The sequence below is a fragment of the Somniosus microcephalus genome, chromosome 3 (genome assembly GCF_052327205.1).
Source record: "Somniosus microcephalus isolate GS21.2 chromosome 3, FLI_Smic_1.0, whole genome shotgun sequence".
Lineage (NCBI taxonomy): Eukaryota > Metazoa > Chordata > Chondrichthyes > Squaliformes > Somniosidae > Somniosus > Somniosus microcephalus.
The window spans coordinates 73,683,283-73,704,268 of record NC_140989.1 but is presented as its reverse complement, the minus strand read 5'-3'; the positions used below and the strand labels follow the sequence as shown (position 1 = coordinate 73,704,268).

The window sequence follows — 20,986 nt, the reverse complement described above, 5'->3', positions numbered from 1 at the left end:
AGTGTTTATCGTGGGATATTTCCTAGAGGATTCTTCAACCTCCATCTGCAAATATGCTTGCGCTAGGTCAATTTTTGTAAAACGTTTCCCTCCAGATAGTGAGGCGAAAATATCTTCTATCCTCGGAAGAGGATACTGTACTGCGTGAAGGACTGGGTTCACAGTCACCTTGAAGTCCCCACAGATGCGAACCTTCCTTGGCTCCTCAGACTTATTGTTTAACGTTTTCTTCATGACAGGAATGATGGGTGTTGCCCACTCGCTCCAGTCTACCTTAGTTAACACGCCTGCATTCTCCAGATTCTCCAGCTCTGCCTCGACGGCTGGGCGAATTGCATACGGTACCGGTCTTGCTTTGAAAAACTTGGGAATTGCATTCTCTTCTATTTTTATCGAGGCGGTTACGCCTTTAAGAGTTCCCAGTTCTTGTTGAAATACCTCTTTAGCGTTAGTCAAGATTTTTGACAATCGACCAGGTGTGACGTCGTCATCCTTTTTACCAGCAAACTTATCTTTCTGATCCATTCACGTTCCAATAACGGTGGTCCACCATCTTGCAGTATGTACAGATACAATTTCTGTATTTCCTTGCCGTTGTATTCGACAGGCACCCTTATTTTCCCTCTGGGGTATACTTTCTGCCCCGTATATGTCTTCAAGACAATGGATGTCTCGAAATTTCAAGGGTATGTGTGAGAATAGCCGCTCGTAGTCTCGTCGATTCATGACGGTCAGAGCTGATCCTGTATCCAATTCTATTTTGACTTGGGACCCTGCTATCGTGAGGGTGACCCAAATGGTTCGGTGATCCTCTTTTGTGATTACGTTGTGTAGTTTGAGACAGCTTAGTCTCTTGTTCCCGGATTCACTATCGCTCTTCTGGTCTTCGGAACTACTGTCCGTCATCTTTTGTACTTTCCTGTACTTTTCCTTAGTAGTCTTTTTGTTGTCGTTAGTCTTCTTCCCGGACCTGCAAACTCGTGCAATGTTTCCCATCTTTCCGCATTGCCTGCATGTTTTGTCCTTAGACCAGCAGTCCTTCTGGTCATGGGTTGTTCTGCCGCAGCGATAATATTTTTCAAATCCCCGTGTCATTTCATGGGTGCCGTATTCCTGTGGCTTTTGCTGTATTTCCGCAGCTCCCCTTGCTGCTGCTTCGTATGATACTGCCATGCTGAAAGCCTTATCTAGCGTCAGCTCTTTCTCTGAGAGTAACATCTTCTGGGTTCCTTCACTCAGGAGTCCACAGACAAATTTGTCCCGTAGGGTATCTGCCAGTCCTGCTCCGAACTGGCAGTGCTTTGATAGCTTGCGTAGTTCCGTAAGGTAATCAGCATTGCTCTCATCTTTATGCTGATTTCTCTTGTGGAATTTAAATCTTTCTGCTATCAGCAGCGGTGTAGGATTTAGGTGTTCCTGTAGGATATCAACAATTGCGTTAAAACTCTTCTCCATCGGTTTGACTGGAGTAATCAGGTTCCACAATAGGCCGTACGTTCTTGCGCCCATTAAGTTTAGTAGTACCGATGCCTTTTTCTCATCGGCTACTTCATTTGCCTTGCAATATACTTCGACTCTTTCCACATACGTGGTCCAGTCTTCTATTGCATTATCGAAGGCAGTGATATTGCCAGTCTTCGGCATCTTGGAGATCTAAGATGGCGCCTCCCGCGCTTTGCCTTCTTCCCCGATTGAACAAAATGGCGCCTCCCGCACTTTGCCTTCTTCCCCGCTGGATTAAGATGGCGCCTCCCGCGCTTTCTGTCTTTTCCGCTGCTGCCAGCGCTGTTGCTGGCGTTTTTATGCCTTGATGGCGACGCCCTATGGTCTTCGCGCGCTTCCCCCTGCGCTGCTGCCAACGCCGCTCTCCGCGGTCCCTGTGGCAAACTGCAGCTCCTCGCGGCTTTCTGAGCTTCTGATTTCTTTTATTTTAATTACTGTTCCCGTCATCAGAGCAGACCCTACGGGACACTTCCCTCCCTCTTCTCGGGTCTGTACGCTGCCCGGCTTCGTAGCACCAGCCGCGCCCTGTGTGCTCCACTCTCTCTCTCCTCTTCCCGACAATGCTGCTCAGCCCCGTTGAAAAGCCACCCGATCGAGCTCTAGCCCGCCGCAGCCCAGGAAAGATCAGTGTACTACCTGCCACCAGCCCAATTAGCTGGAACACCATAGACTGGATAACCAAGCCCAGCTTTCGACAGCCTCTCCTGCAAATCTTCGAATTCGATGAATCAGAGGGCGGTTGCCCACGGTCGACGCCCGTTTCTTCTGTTTGTTTTTTTTTTCTTTTTGGATTTCTTCCTTCTGGCTTCGACCTCTAATAAATTTGCTTCAGGGATGGATCCCCGTGAGGTGGTGCAGAAGTGTAGGTAAGTTCGGATCTGTTCGTCGCCAATGTAATGTCCGTGTGTAATTGAGACACGGACTGCAGAAGTTGGTTGTAACAGGTGTTTACTGAATGGAGACAAAACTGGAACTACTATACAAAGTTACTACACAGGCTTATATACAGGGGTGGTCACTACTGGTACTGCAGTATACAGGGGCTGCAGAATATAGTTCCTTCTTCAAGGTACATACAATACACTCCCCATCTTCCTCATCTTCTTCCTCCTCGTCCATGGAATCATCCGCAGACAATCTGCGTTCTGCGCCTGGTTTCTCTTGTAGGCCCAAACTTCGATGCTGTGCAATGTTGTGCAGAGCTCAGCATGCCACGACCATTCTGTGACCTTGGCTGGTGCATACTGAAGAGCGGCTCCAGACCTGTCTAGGAACCTGAAGCGCATCTTCAGCATGCCGATGGCTCGTTCGAGCACATATCTAATGGTCATATTGCATGCATTGTAGCGCGGTTGGGCTTCATTGTTTGGGTTTCTGACAGGTGTTAGCAGCCAAGTTTGAAGTGGGTATCCCTTGTCTCCTAGTATCCACCCCTTAAGTGTGTTTCCAAGTGCGAAGACGTCAGGGAGCCTAGACTGCCACATGACGAAAGCATCATGGCAGCTGCCTTGGAATCTTGCGCAGACCTGCAGAAATATCTTTGTGATTGCACACCAGCTGCATATTGATGGCATGAATGCCCTGGCGGTTCATGATTACTTCTGGTTGATCTGGGGGTGCACGGATGACGCCCTGCACCTGTGGGAAGCCAGCCAGAGATGCAAACCCGAGCACCCGCTAATTCTGACTGGTGTCATCACAGGCAAAGTTCCCATAATTGCCGGTCATGGCAAACAACCCATCACCTGTCTTATGCAGTTGTGGGCCGCCGATGTGAAATCCTGGTTATGTCTCGGGCAGAGCCCTGAAAGGATCTAGAGGCAAAAAAATTGAGGGTGGTGGTCACTTTGATGGCCACTGGTAACGCGTGGCCACCAGGTCCAGCAGGGAGCAGGTCTTCTTCTGGAAGGCTGCAGATGTCTGCCACCACTTGAAGCGACAACCTGAGCCTCCTGAAGCACTGCAGTTCAGCTACATCAAGGAAACTCAGCCTCTGCCTGTACACCCTGTGTCGCGGGTAGTGCGTCTTCCGAGCTGCAACCCTCTGCTGCTCCCCTCTCTGCTGTCCAGCTGCAGGTCTCTCAACAGCAGGCTGTTGCTGATGGTGCTGGTCATGTTGCTCCTCGACTGAGGTCCAAACTAATGCAGCCAAGGTGCCACCCATCCTGATGTGATTCAGAAAACCTCCTAAGTATAGAAATAAATCCTTAGCAAAAGTACTGTGAACAAACCCTTTCCCACTAGTAGGTAAGAAAGCAGCTGTGAGTAATGAGTATTTGGTGCAATATTTCCATGAGTTTTAATCAGCCCCCTCAATTGCCGTAATGTTCTCGCCTTGCTTTCAATGGCGAGTTTCAGGAAGCCCAGGAGACCCATGGATGAGATGTTAAAATTAAAACTATGTTGAAATAGCACTCCAATTGAGCGATTACTATATGTTAATAGTCCCTCCTCCAAGATCCACCTTCATGGAACTGTCCTTGCATGTTTCCATTCCTATTTGTCCCAACACAGACAGCTGATCTCCAGCAAGCTTCTTCTCCAGTTGCCACGTGGTCACCTATGGAGTTCCCCAACAATCTACTCTTGGTCCTCTTCACTTACTCATCTACATGCTGCCCTTTGGTGACATCATCCATATATGAGATCAGCTTTCACTTGTACGCTGATGACACCCAGCTTTAGCTCTCCAGCACTTCCCTCCTCTAGTCCATTTCCTTCAACCCCATAATTATCTACTTACTGTCAGATTTTCTGTCTGACATTAAGTCGTGGATATGCCAAAATTTCCTACAATAAAACATTGAGAAGGCTGAAGCCATTGTTTACGACCCCTGCCAAAAACTCCATGCAATTAACTCCATTTCCCTCCCTGGATGCTCGTTCAGACTGAACCAGTCTGCAAGTAACTTCAATGTTCTGTTTGACCGAGAGCTGGGCTTCAAACTCATATGAACATATGAAAAATGACGGACAGGAAAAAGACCTACTCATTCATCCAGCCTGTCCCACGCAAATGTGATGACTTTTGCATCATAATACATACATGGTTGGTAAAATGTTAGAGTCCATTATTAAGGAGACAGTAACGGGACATTTGGATAAACATAATTTAATGGGACAAACTCAGCATGGTTTCATGAAGGGGAAGTCATGTTTGACAAATTTGCTTGACTTCTTTGAGGAAGTAACATACAGGGTGGATAAAGGGGAACCAGTGGACGTAGTGTATTTAGACTTCCAAAAGGCATTTGACAAGGTGCCACATAAAAGATTATTGCTCAAGATAAAAAATCACGGGATTGGGGGTAATATTCTGGTGTGGGTGGAGGATTGGCTCTCTAACAGAAAGCAGAGAGTTGGGATAAATGGCTCGTTCTCAGATTGGCAACCAGTAACTAGTGGTATTCCGCAAGGGTCAGTGCTGGGTCCCCAACTCTTTACAATCTATATTAACGATTTGGAGGAGGGGACCGAGTGTAACATATCAAAGTTTGCAGATGATACTAAGATGGGAGGGAAAGTAGTGAGTGAGGAGGACATAAAAAACCTGCAAAGGGACATAGACAGGCTAAGTAAGTGGGCAGAGATTTGGCAGATGGAATACAATACTGGAAAGTGTGAGGTTATGCACTTTGGCAGGAAAAATCATAGAGCAAGTTATTATCTTAATGGCAAGAAACTGGAAAGTTCTGTAGTACAAAGGGATCTGGGGGTCCTGGTGCACGAAACTCAAAAAGTTAGTATGCAGGTGCAGCAAGTGATCAAGAAGGCCAATGGAATGTTGGTTTTCATTGCTAGGGGGATGGAATATAAAAACAGGGAGGTATTGCTGCAGTTGTACAAGGTATTGGTGAGACCGCACCTGGAATACTGCATACAGTTTTGGTGTCCATACTTAAGAAAAGACATACTTGCTCTTGAGTCAGTACAAAGAAGGTTCACTTGGTTATTCCCGGGGATGAGGGGGTGGTCATATGAGGAGAGGTTGAGTAGATTGGGACTCTACTCATTGGAGTTCAGAAGAATGAGAGGCGATCTTATTGAAACATATAAGATTGTGAAGGGGCTTGATCGGGTGGATGCGGTGAGGATGTTCCCAATGATGGGCGAAACTAGAACTAGGGGGCATAATCTTAAATTAAGGGGCTGCTCTTTCAAAACTGAGATGAGGAGAAACTTCTTCACTCAGAGGGTGGTAGGTTTGTGGAATTTGCTGCCCCAGAAAGCTGTGGAAGCTACATCATTAAATAAATTTAAAACAGAAATAGATAGTTTCCTAGAAGTAAAGGGAATTAAGGGTTATGGGGCGCGGGCAGGAAATTGGACATGAGTCTAGGTTCGGAATGGTCATGGCCCTGTGGGTAGTGGAGTGGGCCCAGGGGCCGTGTAGCCTGGTTCTGCTCCTACTGTGTTCTAATTCTGTGTTAGATTTCAGGAGATGGTTTTTGTTGTATCCGTGTGTTAATGGAGACACGGAGTGCAGGAGTTGGTTTCACAGGTGTTTACTGAACAAAGTCTGGAGGTGAACTAACAGATACAAGACACTATACAGGCTTATATAGCCCGAGTGGCCATTACTGGCATTACAGTACACAGGGGCTCTTAAAGGCACATACACCACAATTCCTCCCCTTTTTGACAACCAGTACATAACATTTTAAGCAATCATTAATTAACATATTACAAGAACAATAATCTACACATTTGCTGCAGTTAATCAATTATAAGTCAGTCTCTCTGGAGGCTTCCTGACTCGGTCCGGATAACGCCTCGGTGGTGTAGTAGTTTTTGGTGGTGTAGTAGGTTCTTTTGGCAAGGTCGATTTGGCTTGAATGCCAGTGTCGGGTTCATCTGGTTCCAGTATCACCGGATCGGAGGTAGATACTATGGGTATCTCTGCTTCATCATTAAGCGTATAGAGTTGTGGTGTAGGTTGTCCCTTTTCGGATGACTCTATGATCTGGTCAGCATGACGCCTTATTATGCTTTCTCCAATGTCCACGGTATACATCAGCGGTCCTAGTCGTGTGCAAATAGTTCCAGGCTGCCATTTCTCGGTACGGTAGTCCCGGGCCAAAACTTGTTGACCTATCTGGAAGGTTCTAGTTGGCCTTTCATTCATGCCTTGAAATTGCCGGTTCTCCATGTCCCTTCTGATGTTTGGTTTGATCAAATCCAGCCGGCATCTTAGGCTTCTATTGAAGAACATCATGGCGGGAGTTTGGTTTGTAACCACATGTGTTGCATTCCTGTATGCAAACAAGAAGTTATCTACCTTATGCTGAAGCTTTATGTCTTCATTACCCATGGCCTTCTTGAAGGTCTGGACAAACCTTTCAGCCAATCCATTGGTGGCGGGATGGTATGGGGCGGACATGTAGTGCTGAACCCCATTGTTTTTTAAGAACTTCCTGAATTCTTCGGACACAAATTGCGGTCCATTGTCAGAACAGATCTGTTCAGGCAGCCCATTCCTGGCAAATATGGTCCTTAATACTGTGATGGTTTTTTCCGTGGTGGTGGAGGACATCTTTATTACCTCCGGCCACTTGGAGTGTGCATCAACCGCGATTAAGAACATTGAGTCCATAAATGGACCAGCAAAGTCGATGTGTACCCTTTGCCATGGAGATGAGGGCCACTCCCATGGATGTAGAGGGGCTTGTGGTGGGGCGTTTTGGACCTTCTGGCATCCTAGGCAGCTCTTGGTCATTTCTTCGATGTCTCCATCGATACCTGGCCACCACACAAACGCTCTGGCTAGGTTCTTCATTTTCACTCCACCCAGATGCCCCTCGTGAAGCTTCTTTCGCACTTTATCCTGCAGTTTGGGTGGAATCACCACTCTGGAGCCACACATCAAGGTTCCTCGGCACACTGACAGCTGTTCTCTTCTTTGCGAGAATGCTGGCAACAGTGGTTCGCCATGTGCTGGCCATCCCTTCACCGTTAAATCGTAGGCTCGAGAGAGAGTCGGGTCATTTCTCGTTTCCTGCTCAATGGCAGAATTTGTTACTGGTAGACATTCCACTAGGTCCACTGTAGGTGCCTCTTCTACCGTTGGCAACGGTAGGCGCGGTAAACCGTCAGCATTCCCATGCTGTTTTGATCCTTTGTATTCTATGTCATATTGGTGTGCCCCTAGGAAAAGGGACCACCTCTGTAGCCTTTGCGCTGTCATAATGGGAACACCCTTTTTCGGGTTGAATATGGAGACGAGCGGTTGATGATCAGTCAACAAGGCAAATTTTTGTCCGTGTAGGTAATGGTTGAATTTTTTCACTCCCCATACCAGGCTGAGTGCTTCCCTGTCGATCTGGGCATAGTTACGCTCAGCTGAGTTCAATGAGCGTGACGCAAAAGCTATCGGCCGCTCCGAGCCATCAGGGAATCTATGCGATAATACCGCTCCTACGCCGTAAGGGGATGCATCGCACGCCAGTCTGATTGGCAGTGATGGGTTGTAATGAGCCAAAACTTCCTTGGACGTGATCAAGCCTTTGCATTTATGGAAGGCATGTTTACAGTCTTCGCTCCATTTCCAAATTACTCCCGTTTGTAGCAGTTCGTTAAGAGGGTGCAGAAGAGTTAACAAGCTCGGTAAAAATTTATGATAGTAATTTATCAATCCCAGGAACGACCTTAATTGTGAGACATTTTCAGGTGCTGGGGCTTTTATGACTGCTTCAATTTTTTCAGGTGACTTATGCAACCCTTCCTCGTTAATTATGTGGCCACAATATGATATTTGTTTCTGGAAAAATTCGCACTTGGGGCGATTTGCTCGTAGGCCCCGTTCTCTCAGCCCAGTGAGCACCTGCTCCAAATTGGCAAGGTGCTCGTTGTCGTTTTCTTCTGTTACAAGGATGTCGTCTAGGTAGCATTGAGTCCCCGGAATCCCTTGGAGGACTTGCTCCATAGCTCTTTGCCAGATAGCTGGAGCTGATGCTACTCCGAAAACCAGTCGATTGTACTGGTACAGACCTTTGTGTGTATTTATCGTGAGATATTTTTTTGAGGCCTCTTCAACCTCCATCTGTAGATATGCCTGAGCCAAGTCAATTTTGGTGAAACGTTTTCCTCCGGATAGTGAGGCGAAAATATCTTTTATCCTCGGAAGAGGATACTGTACCGTGTGAAGGACCGGGTTTACAGTCACCTTGAAGTCCCCACAGATGCGAATTTTTCTCTGTTCTTCAGATTTATCATTATTCAACGTTTTCTTCATGACCGGGACGATGGGTTTTGCCCACTCGCTCCAATCTATCTTGGATAATACGCCTGCCTTTTCCAAATTCTCCAGCTCTGCCTCGACTGCTGGACGAATTGCGTATGGCACCGGCCTTGCCTTAAAAAATTTGGGAATTGCCGCATCTTCCACTTTTATTGAGGCAGTGACGCCTTTCAAGGTTCCTAGTTCCTGTTGAAACACTTCCTTGGCGTTGGCCAAGATGTCTTTTAATCGTTCAGGTATGACGTCATCATCATTTTTTTTCTTACTGGTCACCGTCAGTGCCTGAATGGAGTGCCAGTCTAAACGTATCTTCCTGATCCATTCACGTCCCAACAGCGGTGGACCACCATCTTGCAGAACATATAAAGACAACTTCTGTATTTCCTTGCCGTTGTATACAACAGGCACCTTTATTTTCCCTTTGGGGTATACTTTCTGCCCCGTATATGTTTTCAAGATAATGGATGTGTCTTTCAAAGGTATATGCGGAAATAGCCGCTCGTAATCCCGTCGACTTATGACGGTCAGAGCTGATCCTGTATCTAGCTCCATTTTAACTGGGGACCCCGCTATCATGAGGGTAACCCAAATAGTCTGGTAATCTTCTTTGGCAATTACATTATGTAATTTGAGACAGCTTAGTCTCTTGTTTCCGGAGTCGCTATCGCTCTTCTGGTCTTCGGAGCTACTGTCCGTCATCATTTGTACCTTTCTGTACTTTTCCTTATTGATTTTTTTCCTGTCCGTGGATTTTTTGTGTCCAGATCGGCATACACGTGCAATGTGTCCAATCTTTCCGCATTGCCTGCATGCTTTGTCCTTGAACCAGCAGTCCCTCTGGTCATGGGTGGATCTGCCACAGCGATAACATCTCTCGAAACCCTGTGTCATTTCATGGGTGCCGAAGTCCTGAGGCTTTTGCTGTATCTCTACAGCTCCTCTTGCGGCTGCTTCGTATGATACAGCCATACTGAAAGCCTTGTCCAGTGTCAAATCTTTCTCAGAAAGTAGCCTTTTCTGTGTTCCTTCACTTAGGAGACCGCAGACGAATTTGTCTCGAAGAGAATCTGCCAGTCCTGCCCCGAATTGGCAGTGCTTTGACAGCTTCCTTAATTCGGTGAGGTAATCAGCGTTACTTTCATTCTTGTGCTGATTCCTCTTTAAGAATTTGAATCGTTCCGCTATCAGCAGCGGTGTTGGGTTTAAGTGCTCCTGTAGGGTATCAACAATCTCCTTAAAATTCTTGTCCTTTGGTTTGGCTGGAGTGATTAAGTTTCATAACAGCCCGTATGTCCTTGCGCCCATTAGATTTAGAAGTACTGATGCCTTTTTATCATCTTCTATTTCATTTGCTGTGCAATATACCACCACTCTTTCCACATATGTGGTCCAATCCTCTATAATCGCTTTCGAAACCATTAATATTGCCAGCCTTAGGCATCCTGAAAAAAAATGGCACCTCCCGCGCTTTCCTTTCTTCCCTGCAGAAAAAAAATGGCGCTTCCCGCGCTTTCCCGCCGCTGCTGCTGCCGACAATGCTGTTCTCTGCGGTTTTTATTTACATAGGTTTTTTTTTTCAATAGGTGGAGGCTCGTTCCCGCCGGACTGTCTGGGACTTTTCCCTCCCTCTGCTTGGTCCGAACGCCAACCTGCTTTGCAGCGCCGGCCGTCTCCCGAGTGCTCCCCCCCTCTGTCTCTGTTTGCCTCCGCCTTCGCTGCTCGGCCCCGCTTCAGAGCCAGCCGATGGAGCCCCAGCCCGCCGCCCAGGAAGGACCACTGCAGTACCTGCCACCAGCTCGGCCAGCCGGTGAAACCACAGCCTTTCCCTTTTCTTTCTTGTTTTTCTTTGACTTTCGTCTGAGGAATCGATCTCCTTGAGGTGCTGCCGAATTGCAGGTAAGTCCGTTTCCAATTCGTCGCCACTGTTGTATCCGTGTGTTAATGGAGACACGGAATGCAGGAGTTGGTTTCACAGGTGTTTACTGAACAAAGTCTGGAGGTGAACTAACAGGTACAAGACACTATACAGGCTTATATAGCCCGAGTGGCCATTACTGGCATTACAGTACACAGGGGCTCTTAAATGCACATACACCACAGTTTTATTCCTGTTCCTGGCTGGGGTGGAGATCGCCTTTACAGAAGGTAAGTACTGTAGAAAATATAGGGACAGAGTGATCTCCTGGAAGAATTTCGATCGCCTAGATGGGTCGGAGAGGAATTTCCCAGATTTTTTTCTCCCAAATTGGCCATTGGGTCTTTTATCTGGTTTTTCGCCTCTCCCGGGAGATCTCATGGGTTCGGGTGGATGGAGAGTGATAGAAGATTTGAGGTTAGGATCAGATCAGCCATGATCTTATTGAATGGTGGAGCAGGCTCGAGGGGCCGATTGGCCTACTCCTGCTCCTATTTCTTATGTTCTTATGTTCACTCGCTACCCCATGCAGAACCCATATAATCTCCTGGAAGACGCGAAGAGAGAGATAAAAACCAAGGCCAATTAGGGAAAAATATGTGGACTATTTCTCTCTGACCCCCTCAGGTGATCAAAACTAGTCTGGGATACCACTCGTGTCGTCTTCTTCTGCACCCTTTCCAAAATCTCAACATCACCCGCCATGTGAGATGAAAACTGGACACAGTATTCTAATTGAGGCCTAACCAAGGTCTTGTACAAGGACAAAATAGTATGCTTTGTTTTAGTGTTTTTTTCCTGTAAATGCACTCTGTTCGCCCTAGCTATTGCTTCGCAGGTCTATGCTCTAAAACGCCCACATCTCTTTCTTTCTCCATCGGCTTTAGTTCTTTTCCCTGAAGGGTGTGTGTATATTCAGCATTCACCCTTCCCACATGCATAATACTTCACATTTCTAAGTTAAACGTCATTTGGCAGTCACAGGTCCAATTCCCCAGCGTATCTGAATCTGCTTGTAGTACAGGAAACTTTCGATTAACCGGCCCCTAAATAACCAGAAATGTTGGTTAACCGGCAAAATTCAGGAGTAGGTTCAGGTAACTTTTTTTACTCCGTTTGTTGCTGTGCAAGGGTGTAGCTGCAGCTGTTGCTAAGCTACAGAGAGGCTTGCAACTTGTGCCGATTGTTCTGAAGCTGTTGCGGGTTTGTTGCTTTATACGGAGCTCTCAGCTCCGTATCTTTTACTATAGCGTTCGGTTAGCCGGAATTTTTGATGAACTGGCACCACGTCGGTCCCGTCCGTGCCGGATACCAGAAAGTTTCCTGTAGTCAAGCATCATCTACAGTCCTGACTCTCTTGGTATCATCTGCAAACTTGCAGATCATTTCTCCAACATGTTCATCTAGATCATTAATAAAAATAGTAAATAGTAACAGTCCTAACACCAAGCCCTGCGGAACACCACTGATGACTGGCCTCCAATCAGCTCCAAATCCATCTACAACCACTTTCAGCCCGTTCTCAATCCAGCGCAGTATATTGGCACTAATATCCAAGGCTTCAATCTTGAAGAGAAGCCTCTTATTCAGTATCTTATCGAAAGCTTTTTGAAAGTCTAGGTAGACAATATCTACTGGGTTTCCCTCATCCACTACCTTGGTGACTTCTTCAAAAAATACAATTGGGACAATTAGTTATGGATTGCTCTATCAAATATCCAATGCAGAAACAATAGCTTGTAAAATCCCTTTCTATGCTGTAAACTTATATGGTTTCATGGGAGACCCCATATTTGGGTGGTGTGGAAAATAGATACCACACTTGTGCTGTCAGAGGTGTCCTTCTGAGTTTGTAAGTCATGCCAAAAGGATATTTCATTCTATATTTATCCTGTTATGTTTGACATGGGAGACCTGTCCTACCTTAAAATGGTGAAAAATGGTTCAATGTCTAAGTGCCCAAACCTCCAATAACAGAACACAATTATGATTTAGTTAGAAGTAGCCTTGTAATAGATATTATCTGAGATGGTTTTCCTTAATGTTCTCAGTTTTGCCAACATGTTTTACCTTTCTGTGGTTTGTTACACTAAATAGAAGGAGATTTCCACATAATCAGCTGATGAAGCTGTAATTAACACTGTCATGAATCTGATCATTCACGGAGAAATTACTCATGAAATAACACTGGGCGGCCAGCTGGTGGCGCCGTCCAAGGAGTATAAATACTCGGGCGTGGGCCCAGCTTGTTCAGGATGTTTTTGTAACCAGGAACTAGTGATGTAACTAGAAACTCATGGTTGTGAAACAGTTGATTAAAGCCTTGTTTTATACTCAAACCAAGTGCTTAGTAGTCATTTTACATCAAACACTACTTTCCTTTTCAAAATCTGAAGCCGCAAATTAAGTGTGAATAACTTATTTAATTTAATGCAGACATACTTAAATTTTCTGGATGACTATTCCTAATAACATAAAAATTACATCATTAACTAGTATAATGAGAATTTTGCACTTATCAAAAAGTGCTACATTTTGCACAATTGTGAGTAGGACTATAAATGGCTAAAACATATCAAGACATACAACAGTTTCTTTGCATCTATCAAGAAGTCAAAATTTAACTGTTTTGCATTCATTATTGTTTGCTCTATTAATATATATATATGGCAGATGGTTTAATAGTACCTGCGACTAATGTTTGACCTGAGCCTAGGTCACTTGTTATACAACCAATCCGATTACAGACTGTGATTGTAAAGTTGTAAATTCTGTAGGGTTTCAAATCTGTCACAATATAGGCTCTTTCCTTGGTTGTTACTGTATGAAGCACCTATAGATAAAGTAAATATAATCAGTGTTGTGATCTTATCCCATAAAATAATATTGCTTTACCTTATGCTTTGAAGAATAGATTAAAGTTGGCAACTTTTTGTGCTAAAGATAACATTGACACACATGATATTGATACACGTTACTCCTAATATAAGAATTTACTACAACAGTTCACAAACCAAAAATATTTGTTGAAACTAAGTTCAAATAGAAATACTGTGCTTTATTGAAAATATTTCTATGTTCTAGCTAATCTTCTGTGATTTTGCTCATACATTACTTGGGGACTGGACCATGATTATGATACTTAGCTGCTATGGTGGATCTGTGTTTTATCTGGCCAATCCCTTTAAGGTCATGCTCAGGAAAGGGGTCTAAATAGGCATATACCGGGGATCAAATGGAAGCTAATTTTGAGGGAGGTTTCTGTAGATTGGCAGCTGCTTATGAATCGCTGGCTCTTGACGTGGAGGAGAGGCCAGGTTGTCATGGTCATAACAAAAAAAAGTTGATTGGCTTCAGTTTCATTTTAACACTGAAATGTGACAGTGACATGCTAAATACAAGACTTTTTTTTATAGCGATGAGTGCATCGCCTGTGGCTTTGCACGTAGATAGCCAAGATCAAAAGCAGTATTCAGGTCAAACTGAATAAGAGGGCAGGAGTTAACTGAATTGAACTAAGAAGGAAGAAAGCAAAGGTGGTGAGGAAATGGAGGAGTATGGAGAGAATAGAACAGGGTGGATGAGAGAAAGAAGGGAAGAGGGAGAGGATGAAGAGTCATCGAGAGGGAGATGGGGAGGAGGAGAGGAGCAGGAAGGAGAGAAAAAAAAGGGGAAAAGGAAAAGTGACGGAGAGGAGAAGATGGAGTGGGTGTTGGGGCGGGGATAAGGCGGAGGATGTGTAGGTTGGCTCAATGGAGGTTGGGGGGGGGCAGGGGCAGAGGTGGTGGTGGTGATGTACTCAGGTGAGGAAGCTGGCTTCCGGTCACCAAATGCTGCTTACTGGCTACAAGGTAGTCAGAAGTGTGGGTTTCAATCATCAAAATGATGGTCAGTGTTTCTGCTTCATTGAGGATAGGGGGGTGGTTGGAGGTAGAGAAAGAATTCCCTCCCTAAGCCTCTCCGTCTCTCTACCTCTCCTCCTTTAAGACACTCCTTAAAACCTATCTCTTTATCCAAGCTTTTGGTCACTTGTCCTAATAACTCCTTATGGGACTCAGTGTCACATTTTGTCTGATATCACTCCTGTGAAGTGCCTTGGGACATTTTACAATGCTAAAGGCGTTATATAAATGCAAGTTGTTGTTGTGTGATTTTTGAGCCAGTTTCATTTTTGACCTCACAGTATTCAGGTTTACAGTACTGCTCCTCTAGATGGACAGTGTTACATAATTCTTACAAAAGGTCATCGATCTGAAACATTAACTGTTTGTCTCTCCACGGATGTTGCCTGACCTGCTGAGTATTTCCAGTGCTTTCTGTTTTCATTTCAGATTTCCAGCATCCGCAGTATTTTGCTTTTGCCTTTATAAAATTCTCTGACTACTTTGACAGGTGTGCATTTACTTCGATAATTTTCAATCAAATTAACGTCTATTGAATTCATAGGTTATTTCACACTTCTATATACTCAATCTGACAGCTTTTGAGAGGCCACAAACACAATTTTTTTTTTAGAAAGATCTACCTGAAGAATATTAATGGTTCAGTTTGCAGCTGTCATATAACATTAGCTGCTGCCTTATTGTTCTCAATTTTTCATATAATGGCCGGCTACCTTTGGGATCGTGAGACCATTCACTTTCTTAATAATATATAATACATTCGATCTCACATGGTGTTGCACATGTGTAACTGAAGACCAAATGTAGGGGGGGATTTTAACAACCATTGGGTGATACAGCGGGAACCCGCTGGTTTGAGTTAGATACTGGCACGCCCACGGCAGAATGGGGCATCAGCGGTTCTAAGCGCTAGACCTCAAAATATGCCGGCAGTCGACTTCCCGCTGAGAAAGGGAGGAAAGTGAGTTAGAAGCAGCTGATGACTTACTTGTGGAAATTTGGATGGCCTTTGGCTGCCCTTGGCGTTCAGGACCAAGGTTTCGGGAGGGTGTCACTCTCGGGAAGGAGGGAGGGGGGAATTATTGGGTCCGGGATGGGAAGAGACCTAAACACTCCTGCTGCTTCTGCCCCTTCAAAAAGAAAGTATAAACCGTGAAAGACCTCTTCTGCTTCTGATTCAGTTCTGCCTTGAGTGGGAAAGCCACAGCGGTTTCCTTGCTCAGGTGGGAGATAAAATAGCGGTCGGGATCTGATGACGGCTTCAGATCTCAATTTGCATATTTAAACATTGTCCCGCCGGCATCAGGGTGGGTGCATTTGCCGCTTGCTCAGAAGAGCAGGCTACGATCAGAGACCGTGGGATCCAGCCAGGACATTAGCAGGTAAGTTATCTGGTTAATCTTAACTGCCTAATTGCTCCGTTTTCGCTGGGTGGATAAAGTTAAAATCTTATATTAAGCTAACCTGGTGGGAAAATGACTGATTCAGATCGGCCAGGTGTAAACTTTGCGGCCAATCCAACCAGTTCAAATTTCTGCCGGGCGGGTTAGATTAAAATGACCCCTGTAGAGTAAATTAGAGCATAGAAGATTCTTTGCAGTATAGGCTGAGGTGCTGGGAGGTGCAAAACTGAGGTGCTTCAGTGCCACCACTGGCAGGAGGGTGTATCAAAATGTGACAATTTTACATGGGTAGTTTCCATTAAAAATGTGAACATAGGAATTTATAATAGGAATGTGTGCAGAGGTAGGATTTTTAAATATATTATAGATAACTACATATATGACTATAAAGAACAACAAAGAGGGTAACAGGCTAAAACAATTGTTTAAATGCACACTATTCACAGTTGGGATCTGCTGCCCAGACTGATGGGCTATATCTCTTCTACCTGCTGGCTTTATAGGTCCTAAATGAAATGAATCCAGTTCCAATGAGCTTGAGTTCACAATACATAAACTGCATTAACTAGGCACTGTACTAAATTTGGAAAGCTGAAGCTCATTGTTCACCTATAATAAAGGGAGTCTTACTCTGCAATGAACCATGCCAATCACACATGTAATCATACCTAACTTTGGAGTGCTTAATGCTGAAACTGAGTATTCAAAATGGAAAATGTTCCATTGCCCAGCACTAATATCCCTCAGCTTGAGCACCACAAAATCCACAAAAAAAATTGTATAAAAAATGAAATACTGTTAGTTTATTAACATTTTCTATAACTCTATAATAGTATATATTAATAAACTGTCATTAATCAAAGCAAAAACCTATGAAGTAGGCTCTTACTTGTGAAATTATTGGCGGTGCAAATTGATTAGTGGTCTGTTCTTCATCAATGTTGATACTATATCCAATCACTTCTCCTCTTATTGAATTGTTGCTAGGTTGTACCCACGTGACATTTAAAGCAGACGATGAAAGTGGGAAAACTGATGGTGCAGCCATAAACAAGGGTGCTAAAAGGATTAAAGACATGTCAACTTAAAAGAAGTTTCTGGTACATCAAATGATAAGGTAAAAAATATTTGCAGAAAGTATCTGTCTGTAGAAAACACTGAAAAGAAAGGAAAATGTACACATTTAAATTACACCTTGTCATTGTCTGAAAATCTGTTTGACAGTAATGTTAAAGCTGACAGTAACAACATGAGATTTTCCATTTCATTTTCAACAGTGCATTCATCCTCTTTGACTTTTACCCAATTTAAAACTAGTTTATATGTAAACTTGTCAATCTAGCAATTTACTCAGGGGAACAAGTGTATTTTACCAAGGATGTTGCAGTTCAGAAACCTGTCAAGAAAAGCCTATAATATACTCTTTTTCATGTTCATTGTTGCTTAAGTAGCATCTATTGGAGATCAATACTCTCAATTAAAGAATAATTTTAACTTTTCAAATTGAACCATGGGTATTATTAAAAATGATATAGCAGTATGGTTATTGAATTTGCTTATGTTAGAACTATGAACCATACTAAAATGTTCTAGACACATGGTTAACACACAGATAAATCGTTAAATTAAATTTCTAAAGCAGAGTATGAACATGTTTAATATAAACTACTGTAACTAATTAATTAATTACTGTTTGATCTACTGTGCCATTGCTCATGGACCGAATAAAAATTGTGTTCATGATTCTGTAACTGCTTCTGTGTTTTTTTTCCATGCTCTAATTCTTTTTCTATGTTCATTGTCTTTCTGTTTTTCTGTTTGTCTTCCTGTCTCTCCCTTTTTCTTCTTTTCTCTTTATGGCTCTCACATACTTTTCTCCTTGTAGCATCTATTGCCTGGATATTAACAGGGGTGGGTTACGTAGGCCGGGGGGGGTGGGTGGAGTTTCAGACGGGAAACACAGAAATCCCTGCATGCTGTGGACAGCGTGCATCTTCTGTCATTGATAGGTTTCCCGCCTGGAAGTCAGCCTGATTGCCAGGCTTGGCTTCCAGTCAGGTGGGAGGAATCCAGGGGGTTCGATCCATGACCCTGGGGGGTCCGAACCCCAATCCCGGAGAGGGGTCTGATCCCCAGCACCGCAGGGGGGAGACCGATCCTCGATCCTGGGGTTCTTTGTATGGAGGGGCTGATTTGGGGGTGCGGGGGGGAAGCACTCCTGTTCCTCCTGGCCCACAAGCAGTCTTCCCGACAAGTGGGTGGGTTGGAGACGGGTTGGGGTTCAGATTTTAAAAATTTTAATATCTGTCCCGACCCCAAACCCACCCATTTTTGGCTGTTAAAATTCAGCCCTCCATCTCTGACTGCTTTTCTATCTATCTGTATCAATCTTTCTGTAAGTTGCCTTTTTATTTGTTTCCTATATCAATTCCAATCATAATATATAGCTCTTATGCATGTTTCATTACTGTGCACTCAATTTCTATATTACCTTTGCTAAAACCCAAAGTATACAGGACGATGCACGCAGCATATACCAGGTTGGGATAGTACCAGGATTATATGCCGACAAGCGTCCAGGACCTGGTGTAGCGCTCCAGGTGAGAGAGAATCTGGGGGATGGCACTGGGGCTCAGGTGGGATTTGGAGGACTATGGTTGGCGTGTGGAAGGTGGGAAGCCTGGGGCTGGAGGGTTGGGACTGAAGTCGGTGATGTGTACCCTGGGGTACTTGGTGGAGACGATTCACTCGGTTGATTCCTGAGATGAGGAGGTTGACTTATGAAGAAAGGTTGAGCAGGCTGGGCCTATACTCATTGGAATTTAGAAGAATGAGAGGGGATCTTATTGAAACATATAAGATACTGAGGGGGCTTGACAAGGTAGATGCAGAGAGGATGTTTCTCCTTGTGGGGAAGTCTAGAACTCGGGGGTATAGTTTCAGAATAAAGAGACGCCCTTTTAGAACTGAGATGAGAAGGAAATTCTTCTCTCAGAGGGTCGTAAATCTGTGGAATTCTCTGCCCCAGAGAGCTGTGGAGGCTGGATCATTAAATACATTTAAAGTGGAGATAGATAGATTTTTGCAAGATAAGGGAGTGAAGGGTTATGGGGAGCAGGCAGGGAAGTGGCTTTGAGCCCAAGATCAGCCATGATCTTATTGAATGGCGGAGCAGGCTTGAGGGGCCAAGTGGCCTATTCCTGCTCCAATTTCTTATGTTCTTATGTTGAAAGGAGTAAAGGATGAAATATTTGGTAAAAGTGATCTAGAACTTCGGAGGACTCTGAATAAGATGTGGGAACGCCCAGGCAGGGCACTAGGGTTATTAAACACGGAGGGCTTTTGGGTCCAGTAAACACTCTGAGACACAGGCAGCAATAAGCAATTGGGGAGGTGCAATAAGTACTGATGTGGCTATGGGCATTGACAGGCACAGTTTGAACACAGTGAGAACTGGAGGCTGGGGGAACCTGGGAATGTAGTGCAGAACCAGATCCAGGGGCCTTCAATTCTTGGGTAATGGAATGCAACATCAGTCTGTGGAAGGGAACAAAGCACCAGACCTGGCTGTGGGGAATCATGAAGCCTGAGGCTTGGTATAAGTGTCAAGAGGAAGAGAGCAGGTGGTGTCCAGGACTAGCCGTCATTATCGTGAGGATAAATGCACACCTGATGAGGAAACGGCTATACAAAGATTAGAATTAGCCTCTAGCCACTTTTAACAGTATGGTCTCAAACTGGCACCCAAGAGTGTCAGTTTCAGCATCACTCTGTATTTTTGGGAAGTTTCATAAATAGGGACAGAGTTGCGACAAACCTTGATATAAGAACAGAAGAATTAGGAGCAGGAGTAGGCCATTTGGCCCCTTGAGCCTGCTCTGCCATTCAATAAGATCATAGCTAATCTTCTACCTCAACTCCACTTTCCTGCACTATCCCCATATCCCTTGATTTCCTTAATATCCAAAAATCTATCGATCTCTGTCTTGAATATACCCAATGACTGAGCCTCCACAGCCCTCTGGGGTAGAGAATTCCAAAGATTTACCACCCTCTGAGTGAAGGCATTTCTCCTCATCTCAGTCCTAAATGGCCAATCACTTATTCTGAGAATGTGACCCCTGGTTCTAGACTCCCCAGCCAGGGGAAACATCCACCCTGCATCTACCCTTTCAAGCCCTGTAAGAGTTTTGAATGGTTCAATGAGATCACCTCTCATTCTTCTAAACTCCAGAGAATATAGGCCTAGTCTACTCAATCTCACCCCATAGGACAATCCCCCCCATCCAAGGAATCAGTCTGGTGAAACTTCATTGCACTCCCTCTATGGCAAGTATCCTTCGTAAGAACATAACATAAGAACATAAGAAATAGGAGCAGGAGTAGGCCATACAGCCCCTCGGGCCTGCTCCACCATTCGATAGGATCATGGCTGATCCGAACTTAGACTCACGTCCACTTCCCTGCCCTCTCCCCGTAACCCCTTATTCCCTTATCAGCTAGGAAACTGTCTATCTCCGTTTTAAATTTATTTAATGTCGCAGCTTCCACAGCTCTCTGAGGTAGCAAATTCCATAGATTTACTACCCTCTTGAGTGAAGAAGTTTCTCCTCATCTCAGTTTTGAAAGGGCAGCCCCTTATTCTAAGATTATGCCCCCTAGTTCTAGTCTCACCCATCAGTGGAAACATCCTCACCGCATCCACCCAATCAAGCCCCCTCACAATCTTCTATATTTCGATAAGATCGCCTCTCATTCTTCTGAATTCCAATGAGTAGAGGCTCAACTGGCTCAACCTTTCCTCATAAGTCAACCCCCTCATCTCCGGAATCAACCGAATGAACCTTCTCTGAACTGCCTCGAGAGCAAGTATATCTTTCCTTAAATATGGAAACCAAAACTTACGCAGTATTCCAGGTGTGGCCTCACCAGTACCCTGTATAACTGCAGCAAGACTTCCCTGCTTTTATACTCCATCCCCCTTGCAATAAAAGCCAAGATTCCATTGGCCTTCCTGATCACCTGC

General features: G+C 44.6%; 1 protein-coding gene across 7 annotated transcripts in view; it reads right to left on the bottom strand.

The window, feature by feature from the left end:
- The window catches only part of ush2a (Usher syndrome 2A (autosomal recessive, mild)), a 1,396,947-nt gene that overhangs the window by 1,022,701 nt on the left and 353,260 nt on the right, over positions 1-20,986 (bottom strand). For all 7 annotated transcript variants that reach the window (XM_085981146.1, XM_085981156.1, XM_085981149.1 and 4 more), the window contains 2 exons: positions 16,850-17,019; positions 13,344-13,488 (listed from right to left, as the gene is read on the bottom strand). In XM_085981146.1, the coding sequence (XP_085837272.1) occupies positions 13,344-13,488; positions 16,850-17,019 (315 nt within the window). The remainder of the gene's footprint in view (positions 1-13,343; positions 13,489-16,849; positions 17,020-20,986) is intronic.